The sequence below is a fragment of the Solanum lycopersicum genome, chromosome 3, assembly GCF_036512215.1.
Source record: "Solanum lycopersicum chromosome 3, SLM_r2.1".
NCBI lineage: Eukaryota > Viridiplantae > Streptophyta > Magnoliopsida > Solanales > Solanaceae > Solanum > Solanum lycopersicum.
Window position 1 is genome coordinate 35,831,841 of NC_090802.1, and position 19,609 is coordinate 35,851,449.

At 37.7% G+C, this 19,609-nt stretch overlaps 1 protein-coding gene across 1 annotated transcript; it reads left to right on the forward strand.

Moving 5' to 3' along the window:
- Nucleotides 1-16,628: 16,628 nt before the first annotated feature.
- Nucleotides 16,629-18,422, forward strand: LOC138347552 (uncharacterized). Its single transcript, XM_069295848.1, has 3 exons — nt 16,629-16,753; nt 17,766-18,048; nt 18,222-18,422. Exons 1-3 carry the CDS (start codon nt 16,629-16,631, stop codon nt 18,420-18,422), a joined length of 609 nt encoding a protein of 202 aa, XP_069151949.1.
- Nucleotides 18,423-19,609: the final 1,187 nt, after the last annotated feature.

Consider the following 19,609-nt stretch of genomic DNA (forward strand, 5'->3'; position numbering starts at 1 on the left):
TCATAGTCCTTTTGATTGAAATAAGATAGTTATATTGCTTATCTTTTAAAATAAAAACAGAATCATAGAGGACTAAATGAGTAATGTTGTCAATACGTGTACTTGAGTTATTATAACAACTCAAAGTAAAAAAAAAAATCTCCACTAAAAGTAATTCCTAACTATGCTTCAAAAAATTTCTTCTATGAGCTTGCTTGGAATTACTTAAAAGTTGGTCAAACTTACTTTTAAGTCAGTTTTTGATTTTTGAACGTGTTTGACAAACATAAAAAATATCTTAAAATAATTTACAAAGTGTTTGTCAAAGTAAAAAGTGACTTAAAATAAGTCAGAAATCAAAAGTAGGTCTCCCCCTACTTTTTATTTTTTTACTTAAAAAGCATTTCAGATTGACTTTTTATTTTTGACTTATAAGCTACTTTTTAAAGTCAATCCAAACGGTTCTTCCTTCAAGAAAACACACTCTAAATAAATAAATAAATAAATAAATAAATAAATAAATAAATAAATAAAGGAGAAAGTAATATAATACAATTATCATTTTACGATTTTCGTTAGCAAGTACATATAAATTTAATAGATCAACTTGTAAGCGTCTAAAGTTTCAATCATGAAATACAACAAACAAGAAAGGAAATAGCAAGCAAACAACAATATTTGTATTTGAATATATGTGAATGTTACAATCCTTATAAAATCTTTAAGGATAGATATCCAATCCCCTGATTCTTCTCTTCAATGGTGTTCTTAATTTGATAGAACACTTGCGGCTCAACTTTTGGAGCGAAGAGTTCTTTGTACTTGCAACTCAATACTTGTAGAGAAGATTTCTTTATATGCGGAAGACTTGCACATCACCACTGAAGAGCAAGGATTCTCTATGTATTTCTATGTGTCTTGTTCGTTTATTCCTTCCTTCGTTTTGGTCTTATGAAGATCTCTTTATATAGGCTTGAGTTAGGATTTTAGGGGTATTTTTGTTCAAATAATTATGATCCTTGGGCTTGAAGAACATGAGTTTTGTTCCTCTTGTCAACTTAATGGACTGACCCAAATGTAATTTAAACTTTATTTAAGTCAAACTTTGGCTTAAATATTCATCCGACTTTATTAAACAATAATTTGACTTGATCAGTGTATAATAAATTTGAGATTTAATCTAAATTTAGTATTAATTTATCAATAAAATTTCACTCTCTGCAAATGCCCCCTACTTCGAGGATTGTTGCAATGTCCAACTTGTCCAACATTTGAAGACAAGACTTGAATATATTTATATATATATATATATATATATATATATATATATATATATATATATATATATATATATATATATAGATAGATAGATAGATAGATAGATAGATAGATAGATACACACACACACATTATTTCAATGAAATTTTTTCCTCACTTGATTCCTGTAGATTCTTACCATAATTCAGTTCTTAGGAAAATTTACAATAATATTATTTTAAGTATGGTATTTTCATAATCTACAGGAACACAATTTATATATTTTTATTCATATAAATACATAAATATTTACAATGATTGATTGTTAACTTAAGGCATACCAAACTCAATTTTCGTCACTTATTTCCAGCACAGCACGCCCGCGATAGAAAATTCATAACTTCTTGTAGAAACGTTGAAATCATTATCCGTTTGATGTTTCAAAAACTAGGCTCAGAGTGAAACGGCATATATCAAATTCAAAATCAAAACCCTTTTGAATTTATGGTAATTAATTTTTGAAGTTTGCTGTTAAATTTGTCTCTTCGTTTTTACATATCTATGCAGTCTCACCAAAATGTCTCTATCTTGGTGTAGGAGATTCTAAATGACTAGAAAATTATTAATATAGAAATTAGACATGAAAATCTACAACATATCCAAATATCAAGTTAAAACTTTTTATGGATTGACGAGAATTAATTTTTGAAGTTGGTCTTCAATTCTGTCATTATTATTTTGCAGATTGTGGAGTCTTACCAAAACGTTTGCATCTTGGTGTAGGAAAGCTCTAATGGAGAGGGACTTGATTCTATAGAAAATGAAATCTTAAGTCATCATGAGTTTACTTCTCTGCATCTTTGCCGAAGAGCTGCATTATGACGACCGCGAGATCATATGCCATAATTTTTAGCATGCCGATCTGTTGTAGGTTTACGATGAATCCAAAAAAGCCTCAATATCCTACCATAAAAAATAAGGGGTAATCCAATATTGATGAGGAACCACTTGATGCATCTTCGTTTATAGTTGAAATTTTAATGACGAATCATACTTGGTGTAAAATTTTAGCGATTATGGCTTTTTTGGAGATGAACCACAATTCCTGCATCTTATTTTGTAACTGCGGCTTTGACAATAAACTACACTTGGTGCATTTTATTTTTCATTTGAGGCCACACATGATGCATCTACTTTTGTAGTTTCAACTATGATAATGCACCACACTTGGTGCCTCTTCTTCTGCAATTATGGCTTTAGCGATGAATCATTCTTAGTACATCTTCTTCTACAATTGCGACTTTAATTACGAAACATATGTGGATCATCTTCTTTTAGAGTTGTGGATTTAACGATGAACTACACATGAAATACATTTTTCTTTTACAGTTAAGGCTTCGACGATGAACTACATTTGATATCTCTTCTTTTGTAGTTTCAACTTGATGACGATGAGACTTGGTGCCTCTTCTTTTGCATTTGTGAATTTAGCGATGAACCACACTTAATACATTTTATTCTACAATTGTGGCATGGAGAATTTATTTTTGATTTGTGGCTTCGATGAAGAACTACACTTGATTTTTTTTTTTGCAGTTGTGATTTCGACGACAAACCACACTTGATATCTCTTCTTTTATAGTCTCAACTTTGATGATGAACCATACTTGGTGCCTCTTCTTTTGCAATTGCGAGTGTAGAAATGAACATGTAACGACCGAGTTCTGTCATTGTAGAAAGGCCAACGAAAAAAATATTGGGGCCAGAAACGTTTTGGTAATAACTTGAAATTCCTATCCTAGTCCAGACTTGGACGGAATCTGAGTCAGTGAGGTCTAGAAAAATCTAGTAAGTAATTAGCTATATAATTATGAATTTGAGTACATGAATCGATAGATAAGACAATAAAGAACTCGTAAGACTTTGCAGAACTTAATTCGAGTGAGTAGAAATCTCAAAAATGATCTTAGCTTGAATGGATAACATTTTGTCTTCGTGCAAGCCGCCAGAGTGGGATTAGGGCGCCAGAGTGGGATCGGGTCCACTGTAGCGGTACATACGTGACATAAAGTCGTAAATAAACCCCAAAAATGTTATTTTTCTATGCTTTTGGACTTTGAGAGCTAAGGAATGACCCTAGGTATTTTCTTGACGATTTTCCACCATTCTTGAGGTTAAAGGTAAAATTTTTACTCCACAAATTTATTTTTCAATCCATCCAACCTATTTTCTTGGATTATTATCGATGGAGAAGGGTTTTTATGTGGAATTATTATGGATAAAGCCCTAATTTGGGTATCGGGGACAAGGGTTTGGTCTAAATGTAATTAGGTTTGTTATAATCCGGAATTAGACCTTTAATTGTTGATCCTTGCGTATATTAATTGTTTGTAGACCAAGAATAAGAGGAAAGAATACGAAAAGGAGAGATTCAAGGGCCTTAGGGGATTCAAGCTTGGATTCGAGGTAGGTGATGGTTGTGATTTCCTATGTGTGATATATGTTTTTTTTGCTTCATTTTGATGCAAATATGTATGTGAATATTGCATTATTGCTCACACTAATTGTAAATGAGTATGAATGAATATATATATGCCATGAATCACCTCTTGTTGTATGATTGTAAAATATATATTGTGATTGTTGTGTTTTGAACAGATTGGATTGCCACGTTTCTTCATAACTAACTTGGATCAGATTTCCACGTTCCGGCATAACTAACTTGGATTGGATTAACTAATTTTGATTGTATTTCCATAATCGGGCATAACTAACTTGGACCGAATTACCACATTCCGTCATAACTAACTTGGATCGGATTTCCACGTTCTGACATAAATATGGGATCGGCTACCATGTTCCAACATAAATATTGGATCGTGTACCATATTTCGTGCTAGCAGTTCGAGTTTGGGTTCATGAGAGAACCATTGAATTGGGTTCCATGAGAGGACCAACTTCTTGACATACTTGTGATAAATGTGAAATTATTGAAGCATGTGATATTCAATATTGTATATGTTCGATATATTGCATGAATATATTGTTGTAATTAGTTATACATGTTTCACTTAATGGGATAGCCGTGTGATTTTACCAGTACACGGTGGTTGTGCATTAATACTGCACTTGAGATTATTTTTATTGAGTATAGAGCATCTTCTGGCGGCTATTGATAGACCTCAGTAGTGTGATTATTAAGCATTAGTAGATACAAGGGTGAACCAGTTCTTCCAGGCTTTTGGGGATCTCTCTTATTTAGGTTCACACTCTACGAACTTAGACTATTTCTTTAAGGTTGTTGGTTATTTTTTGGGTTGTATCCCGTGTTCTTAGAGTTGTGTTGTTAGAGTTTTGGTACATTGACTTTCAGGTTCTAGGAGTTGTATTTTCGTATTTGTGTTAGTTCATTTGTTTTATTAAACTTTTAGAGTTTATGAGAACTCTTTAATGAATAATTTAGTCATTTAACCTTCTTCTGTACCCTTAAATGTCTTAGTTTTTTATTTAGTCGCTTCTTTGGATTGTAGTAGTGGTTCTCCCACTGTAGAGTTAGTGTGTGTTCCAATTACAACGGTTTGCATCTTGAAAAGCTTGGTATTAAAGTTCTAGGTTCGGTGATCTCATTGTACCAAAACGAGTATAGTAGAATCTTGTGAAACGTACGATGACATCCGTACTTTCCTTTGAGAGGCTATGGACTTTTAGAAAAACTCACTTTTTTGTACTCCTTCGTGCTATGACTTGATCCAATTTGTATTTGGGTGATACAAATTGGCATCTCTTCTCTTTCACTCCATGATTCGATCTAGAGAAACAAAATTGGTAACACCATTACCAGTAAGAGAGGATGTGTATAAATTACCGACAGTTGAATAGGATATACCATTCAGAGCAAGTAGCCTTTTTTACCAGTTGCAAGGTGCATTGATTTTCTCTAACATTGATTTAAGACTTGGTTACCATCAGTTAAAAATTGAAGCGGTTAACAATTGGGTTCGGCCATGTTTTGTCATTCAAATTAGCAGTTTTGTGGGGCTCGCTAGCTACTATTATCTCTTGTGGTATGAGTTGAGTCCAATTGGTAACTCATGATTCCATTTGGTATCTGAATGAAGTAAACTAGACGCTATAGTAGAGGCTGGAGGGAAATAAGCAAGTTAATTGGAATTGGGAAATTTCCAATTGGTATTTGGCTTTAGGAGTCGTATAAGGAATATATGAACAGCAATTGTCATCTATAGAGAGAACTAATTAAATAAATTGGACTAGTCTGCGAGTTGTAACTTGGTAAGGTGAATATCAAGGGTGTATTACTTGAATGTTTGATATGATTTTGTGCAGTATTGCTTGTCTGAATGTTGATATATGCAATGTGTTGCCCTAAATGTTGAAATTGTACAAATTGTAACCGCTTGCATGTCGTGAAACTTGTTGTGAAAAGAAGGTCTCGACTAAGTTTGATGAAATGGTCTAGATAATTTACCATGTAATTCGTAAGAAAGATATAAACCTGTCTTGATCTTGAGTATTAAACGTGTGAGTGTCTGGGTGTATCCTGGGATTTGTGGGTTATGGTTATGATTTAGTGAGCATGAATTGCATTGTGTATCGTTCAATTGACTCGGGGTAGACAATGATAATTCTAGTTTGAGGATGATCCTAAATTGCTCTGTAAAGATGAAAATCATTGGGAGATACAGAAAAGAGAAAAAAAGTAGAAAAATTTATTGTTTGGATTCTGATTTCGTCAAGACCGTTAGGATGGGATTCACCTTGGCGAGACCGCAAGTGCAGGATTTCTCCCACCATAGAGGGACAGGGACAGATAGAACATCAACCATGTCTTCTCTTCTTTCCTCAGCCATAATTATAGACCCTGAATCGTACCGAATTGACTCCTCCGATCTAATTTAGTGTTCAACAATCGAGTATAAATTATAAGTTTATTATAATTGTGGGGAACCTGCATATATAAGGAGAAAATCAGTGAGGTCGTGGAGGCCGGTAGAGTGGAAATGTGATGTACCGTGATTTCACGGTGCTTTCAATGCATTTTTCTAAAGCGTTGTGTGTGTTCCTAAAGCGTTTTTGTGGTAGTTTTAACAAAGTTTATGTTTGGTTTAATAGGAAAGATGTCCAGGTTGAAAACGCATAAGGTAGCTGGAAAAAAGTGCAGAAGATGACCTACGAAGGTCATCGACGGTTAATCATTCAATCGACGGTCCGTAGGTGGTGATCGTCGATGGCAGTTCGTGCTAAGGGAGAAGTTTGAGGAAATTTGACTAAGTGTGGAACCACAAGAGCAAACGACGGTCCATCGATTGACCGTACTGGTGAACCTTCGGTTGGTTCAGAGAAGGTTCCAGTACCAAACTTCTTCAAGATTCTAAGTGTGGAACGACAAAGGAGCATCGACGGGACATAGATGGATCGACGGACCGTACTGCTGGTCCATAATTTGATTCAGAGAAGGTTCTATTCGCAGAAGAAAAAATAATTCCAAGTATGGACTGATGGAAGTAGTCGACGGACCGTCATTCCATCAACGGTCTGTCAATGAGGTCGTCGATTGAAGTGCGATTTCAGATAGAACATTCCTTATTTCAATTTATTTTTCTCTAGGACAATGTTTTCTATAATTAGGGGATTACAAACTCGTTTTTGAGGTTATCTACTATTGTTATTATTCTATTTTGTGTTGGAGATTGTTAATTGGAAACTTGGGGGCAATTAATCAATTTCCGGATTTGATTTTTTGGATTATCTTGTAATTTCAAATTGAATGCATGGGTTACTTTGAATTGTTGTTTGCATGGGTAACTAAACCCACAATTAGGGTTGTAGGAACTATGGGTAATTAAAAAAGTAATCATAGTAACTATGCAATTATCAAATAGAGTTTATTTTGCATGTATTGATAACTCTTTCGCTTAGAAATCTTTTTTAATGGTGGCCAATATTAGAACTCATCTTATTGCTACTTTTCAGAATAAGGAGGTAGGAACAGGAACAGAATAATCAACATAGGTTTAGTGGGATACTATCTAATGGGCTAGTGTCGATTGGTGCGAAGTAATAACTAAGTCATACATTGATTATGATGTCTAATATGAGGTAAAGTTAAGGATTAGTAACTTAAACACACGTAGCCGAACCAAGGTACAGGGTGAAATTCTCTAGATGTCGGACCAAGGATTTAGAGATACATAACTTGCCACTTTACTTGCAAAACACTAGGAAAGAGTTGATATTGCTAGGAATACGACGTTATGAACCTGTGGTAAACACATATACCCTAGTTATTCTCACAACTTGTAAAACACAATATTACTTTCATCTACTTGTTAACTTAGATTTGTTTAAGAAACTTATTGCATAAACCCCTCGTGAGATCGACCCCAATCTACTAGTTGGGTTCTATACTTGATTACGACCGCTTATACTTCTTTAGGGAGGTATAATTTGAGCGTATCAAATTTCGGTGCCACTGTCGAAGAATATGGATTTTAGATTAACTTCAATTACATTATTGAAATTTAGTTAACGATTTTCTGATTTTACTTTTACTTTTTGTTTTTGTTTCTTTGAGGTCTAGCTCTAGTTTATGTCAAGTACACGGAGCCGAGGAGAATCACTCATTTCATTCGAATCCGAACTTAACTGCAGATTGATAAGGATGGAAAATCAACAGAACCCAGCCAATCAAGGTGATGGGGATCCATCAGCCTCTATTACCAGTTGAAGCACTCATCCAAGTTTTTGTTGAGAATCAATTGGACAATGCTTTGAGGATGCAACCTCCAATCCCATAACATCAGGATTACTATAAAAACAATGTGAAAATCACTGATTCTTATGGACCTCTTGCCTTACCCCTTCTACCCCATAGAATACATTTGTGTTGACGAGTAGCCTGATGTAGATGCTCACCCCAAGGGGCTTATTTGTAAAACTGCCATCAAATGAACCACATTCTCATATAGAAAAACTGAGGTCTTTGTGGAAGAGTTGTATGGGTATACCAGACTTGGATATGAATGTCATTAGGTTGTGAGTGTTTCCTCTATCACTGACAGGAAATGCCTCCATATGGTTCACTGATCTTCCTTACAACTCCATTCATACTTGGGATCAGTTGAGAGATGTGTTCTTGGTAAAGTACTATCCAGTGTCCAAGAAGCTTAACCAGAAAGATAAGGTGAATATCTTTTTGGCACTACCGAGAGAGTCAGTGGGTAGCTCTTAGGACATATTTACTGCCTTCGTGAGAGGCATCCCAAATTACCATATCGATGATGAGTCGTTGAAGGAGTACTTCAACAGAGGTCAAGACGATAAGAACAAGGCAGTGATGAATACTATTGTGGGTGTCACTTATGCAGTATGTATTGCTGAGATTATAGAGAAATTGGAGAAGATATATCGCAATTACTTGGAGCACTAAAAAGTCAGACACTGGGAGAAACACCTTCGCGATACAAGCTACAAACAACCCATCAGCAGATGAGATGCATAAAGAGTTGGAACAGATGAGAACTGAGTTAGGGTTTGTTTTGAAACATGTGACTGGAGGTGCAGAAAACGTAAATGCGGTGAATTATTTGACTAATACACCATCCCCTACATAAGAGTACTATTATGAAGAGGATACCTATGAAGTGAATGATCAGAGGGGGGTTTTCCGACATACTGCCCAAGGCTCCAATCAGGAGAATTGGCACCAAAGTTAAGGAAACCAAGATTCAATTATGGTAACTACAACCTAGAGGGTCAATATGTCAGAGATGGGGACTAAAACCATGACAAAAACTTCAACCGAAATAACTATGGTAACAAAAATGATCGAGGTGGGCCCTTTGTTCACCCTCAAAATTGAGAAGTTGCTCCTAAGGATGGTGCCACTAGTATGGCGTGAGTTGAGGATATAACGCAAAATATGATAAGGAGGTTTGATGCTAGTGATGAGAATGTCAAGGAGATGAAAGGTGACCTAGCTAACATTGGAAAAAAGGTGTATGCACATGTGGTTTTGATTAAGCACCTTGAGTTACAAATGGCCCAGTTATCTACCATTGTGAACCCACGGCAACCTGGCACTCTTCCTAGAAACACTATCCAGAATCCTAAAAATGACGGGCATTCCATGACAGTCACTACTCGAGGAGGCAAATAGACCATTGATCCACTTATGCCTTGTGTAGTAGAAGGTGACATGAGAAAAGACAGAGGTAGTAAAAGATGGTGGAGAGTTGGTGGACAACACGGTGAAAGAAGCAGACATATCTTAAAAGGTGGTCCCTGTTCCTAAACTCCACCATCATCTCACATAGATTAGTGAAGAAGACTAAGGATGGAAAATACCAGCGATTTATCACTATGTTGAAACAACTTTCCATCAATGTCCCGTTGAAAAAAGCTTCGAAAAAAATTCCCAATTATGCTAAGTTTATGAAGGAAATGGTGACAAAGAAGAGTTTGTGAAAGTGGAGTCATTTATATTTCCGGCCAATTTTGTGATTCTTGATTGTGAGGTTGATTTTGAGGTTTCCATTAATCTAGGGAGGTCATTCCTTCCCACGGGTCATGCACTGGTTGATATAGAAAAAGGACAAACGAAATATAGTTTGAACAATGAAGAACCAAGTTTCACCATATGTAGGTCCATAAAGCATAGTGGTGAGCTCCAAGCAGTATCTGCTATATCCTACAGGGTTGAGAGTATATCTGAGGTGCAAATTGAAGAGCGACTAGGTGTGACTAGCGGGAGTTATCATGAATTTTGACAGAGATGACGTTGAAGAGTATGGGGGTTTGGTGGCCGCACTTAAGCAAAATTAATATCGGTCAAAGCCAAAGAAATTAGAGTTGTATATGAAGCATTGCAAATCTCTGCCGGCTAAACCATCTATTGAGGAGGCCGCAAAATTAGAGCTTAAGGCTCTACTGCCTCACCTAAGGTATGTGTTCTTGGTAGAGATGACACTTTGCCTATGATAATTGCAGCGGATTTGAACAGACAACATGTAGAGTATTTAGTGGCGGTATTAAAGAGGTTCAAACGATCCATTGGTTGGACTATTGCAAACATTATTGGGATCCCTTACGACATTTGTTCCCACAAAATCCAACTCATGCGTGATCACAAACCAAGTATTGAGCACCAAAGAAGGTTGAATCCAACTATGCAACAGGTTGTGAAAAAATAGATCATCAAGTGGTTGGATGTCGGTGTCATTTACCCTATTGCAGACAATAGTTGGGTGTGTCCTATTTACTGTGTAACTAAAAAGAGGCGGGATGACAATGGTACCTAAAGAGAGGAACAATCTAGTTCCAATGTAGCTGGAGAGTTTGCATGGACTACTGGAAGCTAAATGCTTGGACTGAGAAGGACCATTTCCCCATGCCCTTTATGGATGAGATGTTATATAGACTCGTAGGAAAAGGGTGATATTGTTTCCTTGATGTCTATTCGGGCTATAATCAAAGCTCTATCGCTCCAGAAGACCAAGAAAAGACCACCTTCACTTGCCCTATGTGACCTTTGCATTCAAAAGGATGCCATTGGGGTTATGTAATGCATCGGTGACCTTCCAACTTTGTATGATGCCAATATTCTCTCATATGGTGGAGGACACTATTGAGGTGTTCATGGATTATTTTTCTGTAGTTGGAGATTCTTTTGATCGGTGTTTGAGTAGTTTGGCTAAGGTGCTCAAAAGGTGTAAAGATTCTAATTTGGTGCTAAATTAGGAGGAGTGCCACTTTATGGTGAAAGAAGGCATTATGTTAGGCCATCGCATCTCTAAGAAGGGGACAGAGGTTGATCAAGCTAAAGTGGAAGTAATAGAGAAGCTTCCTCCACCCATCTCTGTCAAGGGCATGATAAATTTCCTTGGGCACACTTGTTTTATAGGAGGTTAATTGAGGATTTTTTTTAAAATTTCACATCTTTTGTGCAAACTAATCAAGAAGGAATGTAAGTTCTATTTCGATGAATCATGTTTGAAGGCATTTGGAGAGTTGAAGGAGAAGTTGGTGTCTGCACCCATTATTATTTCACCAGATTGGAGTGAGTCATTTGAGGTGATGTGTATTGCATCGGGGATGGCACTTGGTGTGGTATTAGGATAGAGAAGGGATAAAATCATTCACCTTATCTACTATGCTAGTAAATCCCTAAATGAAGCTCAGAAGAACTACATGGTAAAAGAACACAAACTTCTTGCGGTAGTGTTTGCATTTGAAAATTTTCGTTACTATTTTCTTGGCACGAGGTTCATAGTGCATACTAATCATTCTGCCTTGAGGTACTTGATAGAAAAGAAATATGCAAAACCAAGGTTGATTAGATAGGTGCTATTGCTGCATGAATTTAATTTTGAGGTAAAAGATAGAAAGGGGACTAAGAATCAAGTTGCCGATCATTTGTCTAGGTTAGAGGATGAAGCTTTGCGTGAGTTGTTCGAAAAGGCAGAAAATGATGATGCATTCCCAGATGAACGTATATTAGCCGTTTGGCAAGATGAGATAGCATGGTTCGTGATTGATCGAATTATCTGGGAAGTGATATAGTGCCATCAAACTTTACCTTTCACTAGAGGAAAAATTTCATACGTGATGTGAAAAAATTCATTTGGGAAGAATCTTACTTATACCAAAGTTTTGCGGATGGGATGATTAAAGGTCGAGATGTTGAGTATTTTGGAGGCATGTCACTCCTCGCCAATGGGTGGGCACAATAGTGGTATCCGTACTGCAGATAAGATCTTGCAATATGGGTACTATTGTCCAACAATTCACCAACTTTCTCGTGATTTTGCCAAATCATGTAATCGGTGCCAACAAAATGGAAGAATTTCTAAGAGCCAAGAACTTCCCATGAATCTTATTTTGGTGATTGATCTATTTGATGTATGGGGATTGACTTTATGGGCCCGTTTGAGAGTTCTTATTGGATAAAGTATATACTTGTGGCAATCGACTATGTGTCAAAATGGGTGGAAGCAATTGCACCTCCTAACAATAAAGTAAAGAGTGTCACCGCAAACTTGAAAGAGAAAATCTTCTCTAGATTTGGCACACTTAGGGCCATCATTACTAATTGTCGATCTCACTTTTGTAATAAATTGTTCAGAGGTCTCTTAGAGAAATATAGTGTTTGCCATAATGTGGCTAATCCTTGCCATCAAAGACGAGCGGGCAAATTGAGGTGTTCAATTGTGAGATCAAGCGAATTCTGGCAAAAATGGTGAATGCTAGTAGAACAAATTGGTCAAGGAAGCTTGATGATGCTCTTTGGTCCTACCAGACTGCATACAAGACTCCCATAGGTATGTCTCCATACAAACTTGTATATGGGAAGGCTTGTCACTTGCCGGTTGAGCTAGAGAACAAGGCGATGTGTGCAATGAAGAAGTTAAAATTAGATTGGTCTGAAGCGGCAGAACAAATACTAAATGGATTGAATGATCTTGATGATTTTCACATGAAATCCTATGAAATTTAATCCATATACAATGAGAATATGAAGAAGTATCACAACCAAAGGATTCAAAAGTGAGAATTTGCGGTTGGTGATTTGGTGTTGTAATTCAACTCTAGGCTATGCTTGTTTACGGGAAAACTCAAGTCCAAGTGGACAGGGTCATTCCTTATCACTAAAGTGTTCCATATAAAGCGGTTGAGATGGAGAATAAGGAAGAAGCAAAGTTCACGGTCAATGGACAAAGGATAAAGATCTATGTGGGATATTTTGAGATTGTTCATGAAGTGGTTGAGGCCTTCCATATTGATGAAGTCTAACTAATCAAGGGGCCTATGTCATGCCACGACATTAAATCAAGAACTTCTTGGGAGGCAACCTAAGGTGTATCCTCTAGCCAACAATAGGATTTGATATCCTTGTCGCAATAGTTGTAGTTTTGTTTTGTCCTTGTTTTTATTCTTAGATCGTTCTTGTTTGTGTACTAGTGTTGAATAAAGATTAGTATAGGGTCCCCGTCTAAAAAGTGTCCAGAAAAATACAAAAAGAATGGCCTAATGGGTGTTACATGTGCAGGGAGCAAAAGAAAAAATCTACAAAAAATGGTCTAGTGTAGAGGTCTACGGACCCCATCGACGGTCGTCATTCGATTGATGGATCATCGATGGTGTCCGTAGATCCCAGGTATGCTTCCTATTTTTTCTCTAAGTCTAGAAGTAACAGACGGTCCCGATCGATGGACCGTTAATGGGTTTCATTGGTCCAAAGTGACAATGATCCGACCTGATTCGGCAAGTAATATTAAAAGTCATAAGGGTTCTAATTCATTCCCTCCTTCAAATTCTTTTAAAATTCCCTTCCGTAACCATTTTTCTTCATTTATTTCATTCCTATATTTCAAAAAATCAACCCATCCAAATCCCATATCACTCCCAAATCAAAACCCTTCCATTCACAAACACTCTCTTCTCAAAACTCTCTTTTTCTCCGCTGTTTCTTCGACTAGTGATCGTGTTCGGGCGCGCGTGGGCTACTCCTTGAAAGTTTGAAAGTGCACACAATCACTCCACTACTCATAAAGGTATTTCGATTTTTATGAAAACTTTGAATTCTCGTTCATAGTTGAAATTAGGAATCTGGAAGTTATTCTTGACCTTGGGACTTCATGCTAAAAATTTTGTAGTTATATCCCTCGGAATGATAGTGTGATTGTTTACCCTTGTAATATGTATCAAATATGGGTATTTATGTAGTTCTAGCACTTTCAATTTAGGGTTCCTTGTTGTATCTGAATTGGAATACTACTTGTCTGAAATTGGAGCCCTAGGAATGACGAAATCTTCTTTAATATGTCAAAATTGCATGTCTAAAACTTGATTGTGTAATATGGTATCTAATAATAGGAACTTTCATAAAGACCTGAAATATGTATCAGGCCAATAGTGTGAGACCCCGTCTATGGACCGTCGATGGGGTCCGTCGACTGCATTGCCCTTCAAAATGTCCAAGTCTAAAACAACGAAAGTGGACTACGGTCCATCGATTGATCGAATGACCGTTCTGCACTTCCTTCGTTTCCATCGGAGAACCTATTTTATACCAACTTCTAAAATAAATATAAGTGTTACATGATGGAAGTGGACTACCATTCTTTACATCCATCATTTCTATCAGAGAAGTGTACTTTCCACCCCATATTAAATAATTCTAAGTGTCGGACAACGTACCCCCTCGATGGACTGTAGTAACACTGATTTGAATTTGCAGAACATAACTGTGTTGTTTATTTCTCAAGTTTTTCTTCGCTCTGTTGTTTCGAGTGTGTAGTAACGCTAAGTTGAGACTAAAAACTACTCTAAAGGTATCAATGTCTCCCAAGCAGGATATCGTTTACCAAAAAAGGGAAAACCCAAGTCGGTTGCCCTGTCTCATTTGATGATTGTAGACTTCAACAATGAGTAAGACCGAGCCTACGACCCTCCGGGTGTCGCAACCCCAATTGCAGTTGCATGAGTCAAAAGTTGAACCCCACGGAATGTGACTCCCGACGTAGTCACTGCCTCCCAATTTAATGAGGAGCGCACACTGACCGGCTCACCAACCGAGGTTGGTTTTGATTCTGAAGGGGACTCAGCATCTTGGTCCGAGTCTCTTTCCGCCTCAGGGTCAGCCCAATCTTCTGGGTTAAAGGAGGCTACTACCTCCGGTTCAACTTCTCAGGGAGACACTATGTCGATGACAAAACCCAGCAAGCCTTGTCTGATGAGGCTACCAGTTTAGAGTATGTACTTGTACCCCGAGCTAATTACCGCTCACCTATTACTGATGAACCAAACTGGTGGCGCGTCGAGGTTCAATATCATGTGTACAAAGATTCTAAAATGTTGAATGACAAGGTGGTAATGATTCGGCTAGTCACACTAGAGCTTCGGATCCTCACAAGAAGTTTACACACAGTCACAAAGGTGCACAGGCTGTTCAATCTGCACAAATTCGATTGGATGGCGCAGGATTTAGGCTCATATAATGAGGATATAGTCCGGGAGTTCAACGTTTCTTACATAGATACTCTCTGAGGTTCTCTCGACAAGCAAGCAAGACCTGTCAAAAAGGATCCTCTCACTTATACACTAGTCTGGAGCTTCCGGGTTGATATATTTGAGTCTACCATCTGTCGTTTCTTATACGACCTCACTGCTGGCCCACAGGTGACACATAATACTGTAGAGTTTGACTACAGGTGGAAGGTTGTATAGAGTGGAGAGTTTGGTCGTTGTATCATGCATCGTGAGTCAACAAAGAAATGGTTAACTCAATATCTAGAGGTCGATGGAGAGAGGGAAGATTGGTGATAGATACCCGAGGGCTAATCAAGATGGCATCCCTCACTTTTGTAGCTAAGTTCTTTTGGTTGTTGGTCTGACACAGGTTATCGCCCACACTAGCTGATAATATAGTCACATGGGATAGGATGATACTATTAGCTAACCTAGTAGAAGAATTGGAGATCGACTTCGCACATGTACTGATATTGGTGATTAATGAGAGGGCCTTCAAGACCTCTACCACTTACCCCTTTGCATGTCTTATTTTCCAACTGTGTAGGGATGCAAGAGTGCCGATATGGCACTGTGATACACTTCATAGTTTGGCGAGGAGGTTTATATAGGCCTCATCAAGGATGAGGCCAATGTAGCAGCTCCACACAGAGGGCCACGAATTGAGATGTCTCCATTGAACGAGAATTTGGCAGACACTGTGTAGTTAGCCCAAGGGGCTGGCCTTGCTACTTCAGAGCTTGCTAACACCACCCTGGCTAATTCTACCCATGCCACCAGTCTGGACCCCAGCGCATCCCGATCAACACCCCCCATCTACAGCACTAGAACCTGTAGCGCGAATCCAGAAGTTAGAGGCCCAGATGGACACTCTACTCCATGATCTGCAGCCTTGGATGCAGAAATCACTTGCTGAGTCTGAATACACAATAGAAAAGTGGGTGGTCCAGCAGACCGAGCAGAAAATTCCAGCGGTTAATCAATTTCGCGATGCCTTTGAGCTTCGTGTGGTAGCACAACTGGACCTACCATAGACCTCACTATCTTTCAGGTTGTGGTTTCTAGTTTGTGTGCTGATGTATATGCCATCTTGGATATAAGGTGGACAGAGTCAGAGAGTGCGCCCTTTGAGCTAGCAGAGGACATGGCTATGGATGACTTGTTCAGACCTACTTCTAAGCCACCACTTGAGCAGCGAGTGCATTCAAAGAGGCAACGCTCCCTCCATACCACAGAGGTCGGTGATGAGGCCCGTGCTAAAGAGAGAGAGAGAGAGGTCAGATTTAGAGCGAGCTAGGAGAGCTTCCGTGCCTGATAAGGAGCCCCGTCAGCAGAGAGCACGCGAGATGGCTGATGGGGCATCCATTTCGGTACCGGCTACCAGTGAGAGGATCACTACTAATAGTGCAGCGGTTGATGTGGGCACTACAAAGAGTGGCCCAGTTAATGACCTACTGGGTTCCTGTAAATCGTACCCACCCACATGTCGATAGCGCCACAAGTTTGTTTTACCTACCACCCTATCCTTTTTGATTTTATCGCATTGAGGACAATTGCAAGTTTTTTTGTTGGGGGTGGGGTAAATGGACAGTGAGTGGTAGGGTGAAGTCTGAGTAACCCAACTCACAATCTTCTTTTGGGGTTTTCTTGCCTGTGTTCTTTTTCCCCAAGTGACTGTTTAATTTTTTGTTGAACCGGCATGTCATAGTTTGTACAAGTATAAAAGCATAAAACACGAAACATGATGACTGACAAAATGGTATCCCATCCTAGAAAGTGCTTTCATACAAAGGTGAAATAAGTTGAATGTGTTGGATCAAAGTATTACATAAATAGGCACCCACTGCATGACCTTCAACTAATACCTAAACTGGGAAACTTGATAATCTGATAGTGTAATGATGTGCAAAGAGAATGTGAGGAGATTTGTGTGTTCAACAATGGTACCTAGCTAGAACTTGCTCGGTTAGTCCTACGAAGGGAATATATGTTAGAATCTAGGAAGTGATCATAGGTCCTTGTTCGGAATAGCGAATATCTAGCCTAAAAGAGGTTAACCAAATAAAAGAAGTGACCCTTTTGATCCTAATATGTTGAGCCTGTAATAGACCAATTTTTTTAATTCACCAACTCACCTTCCCAGGGTCTAATGTTTTGACCCCTGTCCCTCTTTGGACATATGCACCGCGACTTAGGCTAAAGCCTAAGTTGAGGGTTGCCAATGCATGAAATGACATCGTCTTGGCCCTGACCCGTCTTGTTGTATTGTGTACCTCATCTTATTAAGAAAAACATGAGTTGGGGGTGGCTATTATGAGCAATGACCCACAAATGGGTATGGAAAGAGTTACACGTCGAAAAGAAAAGCTTACCTAAGCAAAAGATGTGATGTTGTGAAAGTATCAATTAATTGAACAAGAAAAGAAAAAAAGAAAATTTTTAGAGAAAAATATGCAAAATAGGTGAAAGTTACATCAAAAAAGAGAGCAAATCAAAGAAGAAAAGAGAAAAATTAGGGATCATGATTATGATGATGAATATAATGATGACGATGATGATGACGATGACGATGCTGATGATTATAGTGATGACGATGACGATGGTGATGATAATGATGATAATGACTATGACGCTGATGATGATGATGACGATCATGATAATGATAACGATGATGATTGCGATGATGATGATGACTATGATGATGATGACGATGATGATAATGACGACGATGATAATGATGATGATGATGATTATGATGATGATGATGTGATGATGATAACAATGATGATGATGATAATGACGACGACAACGACGACGATGATGATGATAATGATGACGACGATGACGATGTTGTTGATAACGATGATGATGATGATGACAACGACGATGATGATGACGATGACGATGACGATGACGATGATGATCATGATTATTAAGAGGATGATGATGATGATGATGATCATAATGATGACAACGATGATTATGATGATTATGATGAGGATGACGATAATGATATAGATGATGATGACGATGACGATAATGTAGATGACGATGACGATGACGATGATGATGATGACGATGACGATGATGATGATGATGATGAAGACGATGATGATGACGATGGTAATGATGAGGATTAGGATGATGACGATGATGATGACGACAACGACAACGACGATGATGATGACGACGACGACGAATTGTTATATGATACATTGTCTTGAAATTCATCTTTGAGGTCAAATGAAGTGAGCTCATGTGCAATCGCTTCATTATCTACTTGCTCCATGTATAATCTAAAGATATATGTGAAATTAAATAGGAAAAAGTGTAAGCATCAATTATTAGGATTCGTGTTTCCATATTTGAGACGAAATTGATGTTACTATCACTACTTTTAACACAGTTGTAAGGAATATGAAGAACAAAATAATTAAAAAGGTCGCAAGGTGTTAGAAGCTCAACTCAAGCTGTCCGTTTAACAGAGAAAGCAATATAACAACTCTATCAAACATATACAGACTAGAATCTTAACTTGAGTTGTCCGTTTAACATAGAAAGCAATATAACAAATCTATAAAACACATACAGACTTTAGAAGTTTAACTTGAGTTGTCCTTTTAACAGAGAAAGCAATATAAAAACTCTATCAAACACATACAGACTCTATCTACACTGCCAAGATTTTAATAAGCACCAACAGTCTTTGTTCTACACATAAAAGGAAAATAATAATATAACAATTCCATCCTATTTCATTCATCTACAGTAAGAAAACAGCAACTCTTCAATCCTAAACTAATTAAAACTGGCATTACTAACGATTCCATTTGGACCAGTTTCCATCCTACATTATCCAAGGATATACCGATCCCTTAAGAAACTAACAAGGCTTATACTTTATGTAAGTACACCAACATGCCCCAGGTCCAATATAAAGATTACATACCCATTACATATCCAAGGATGTTTTCCTCTTCTTCGCAATACAACAATCGACACAAACTAGTAAATCAACATTACGCAATACAACAACCCTTTACACAAATTTCAGTAACCACATAACAGAAAACTAGCCAAAAGGAATATAGATGCCAGAAATCACTGAAGACAAAATAAGCTACTAAATGATACACTCTTATGGTCTTGAATCTATTTTCCAGTTCAAATCTATGTTGTACAAGTACGAATGAATCCAAATATACAGGTAAAAGTCAACATTTAACAGTGAAAAGCTCAGGAATGAGTTACATTGCACCAGAAGTGTTGTCAAGAAACTTTGGTAAAGTTTCTCATAAGCTTGTTATTTATAGCTTTGGGATGCTCT

Excerpts from the sequence above, each read along its gene's own strand:
- LOC138347552 (XM_069295848.1), top strand. The coding sequence starts at position 16,629 with ATGGCTGATGGGGCATCCATTTCGGTACCGGCTACCAGTGAGAGGATC. Across the intron at positions 16,754-17,765 it reads CTACTGGGTTCCTGTAAATC|AGAGCAAATCAAAGAAGAAA; the intron begins GTACCCACCCAC and ends ACATCAAAAAAG. Across the intron at positions 18,049-18,221 it reads ATGATTATGATGATGATGAT|GATGATGATGATGATGATGA; the intron begins GTGATGATGATA and ends GATTATTAAGAG.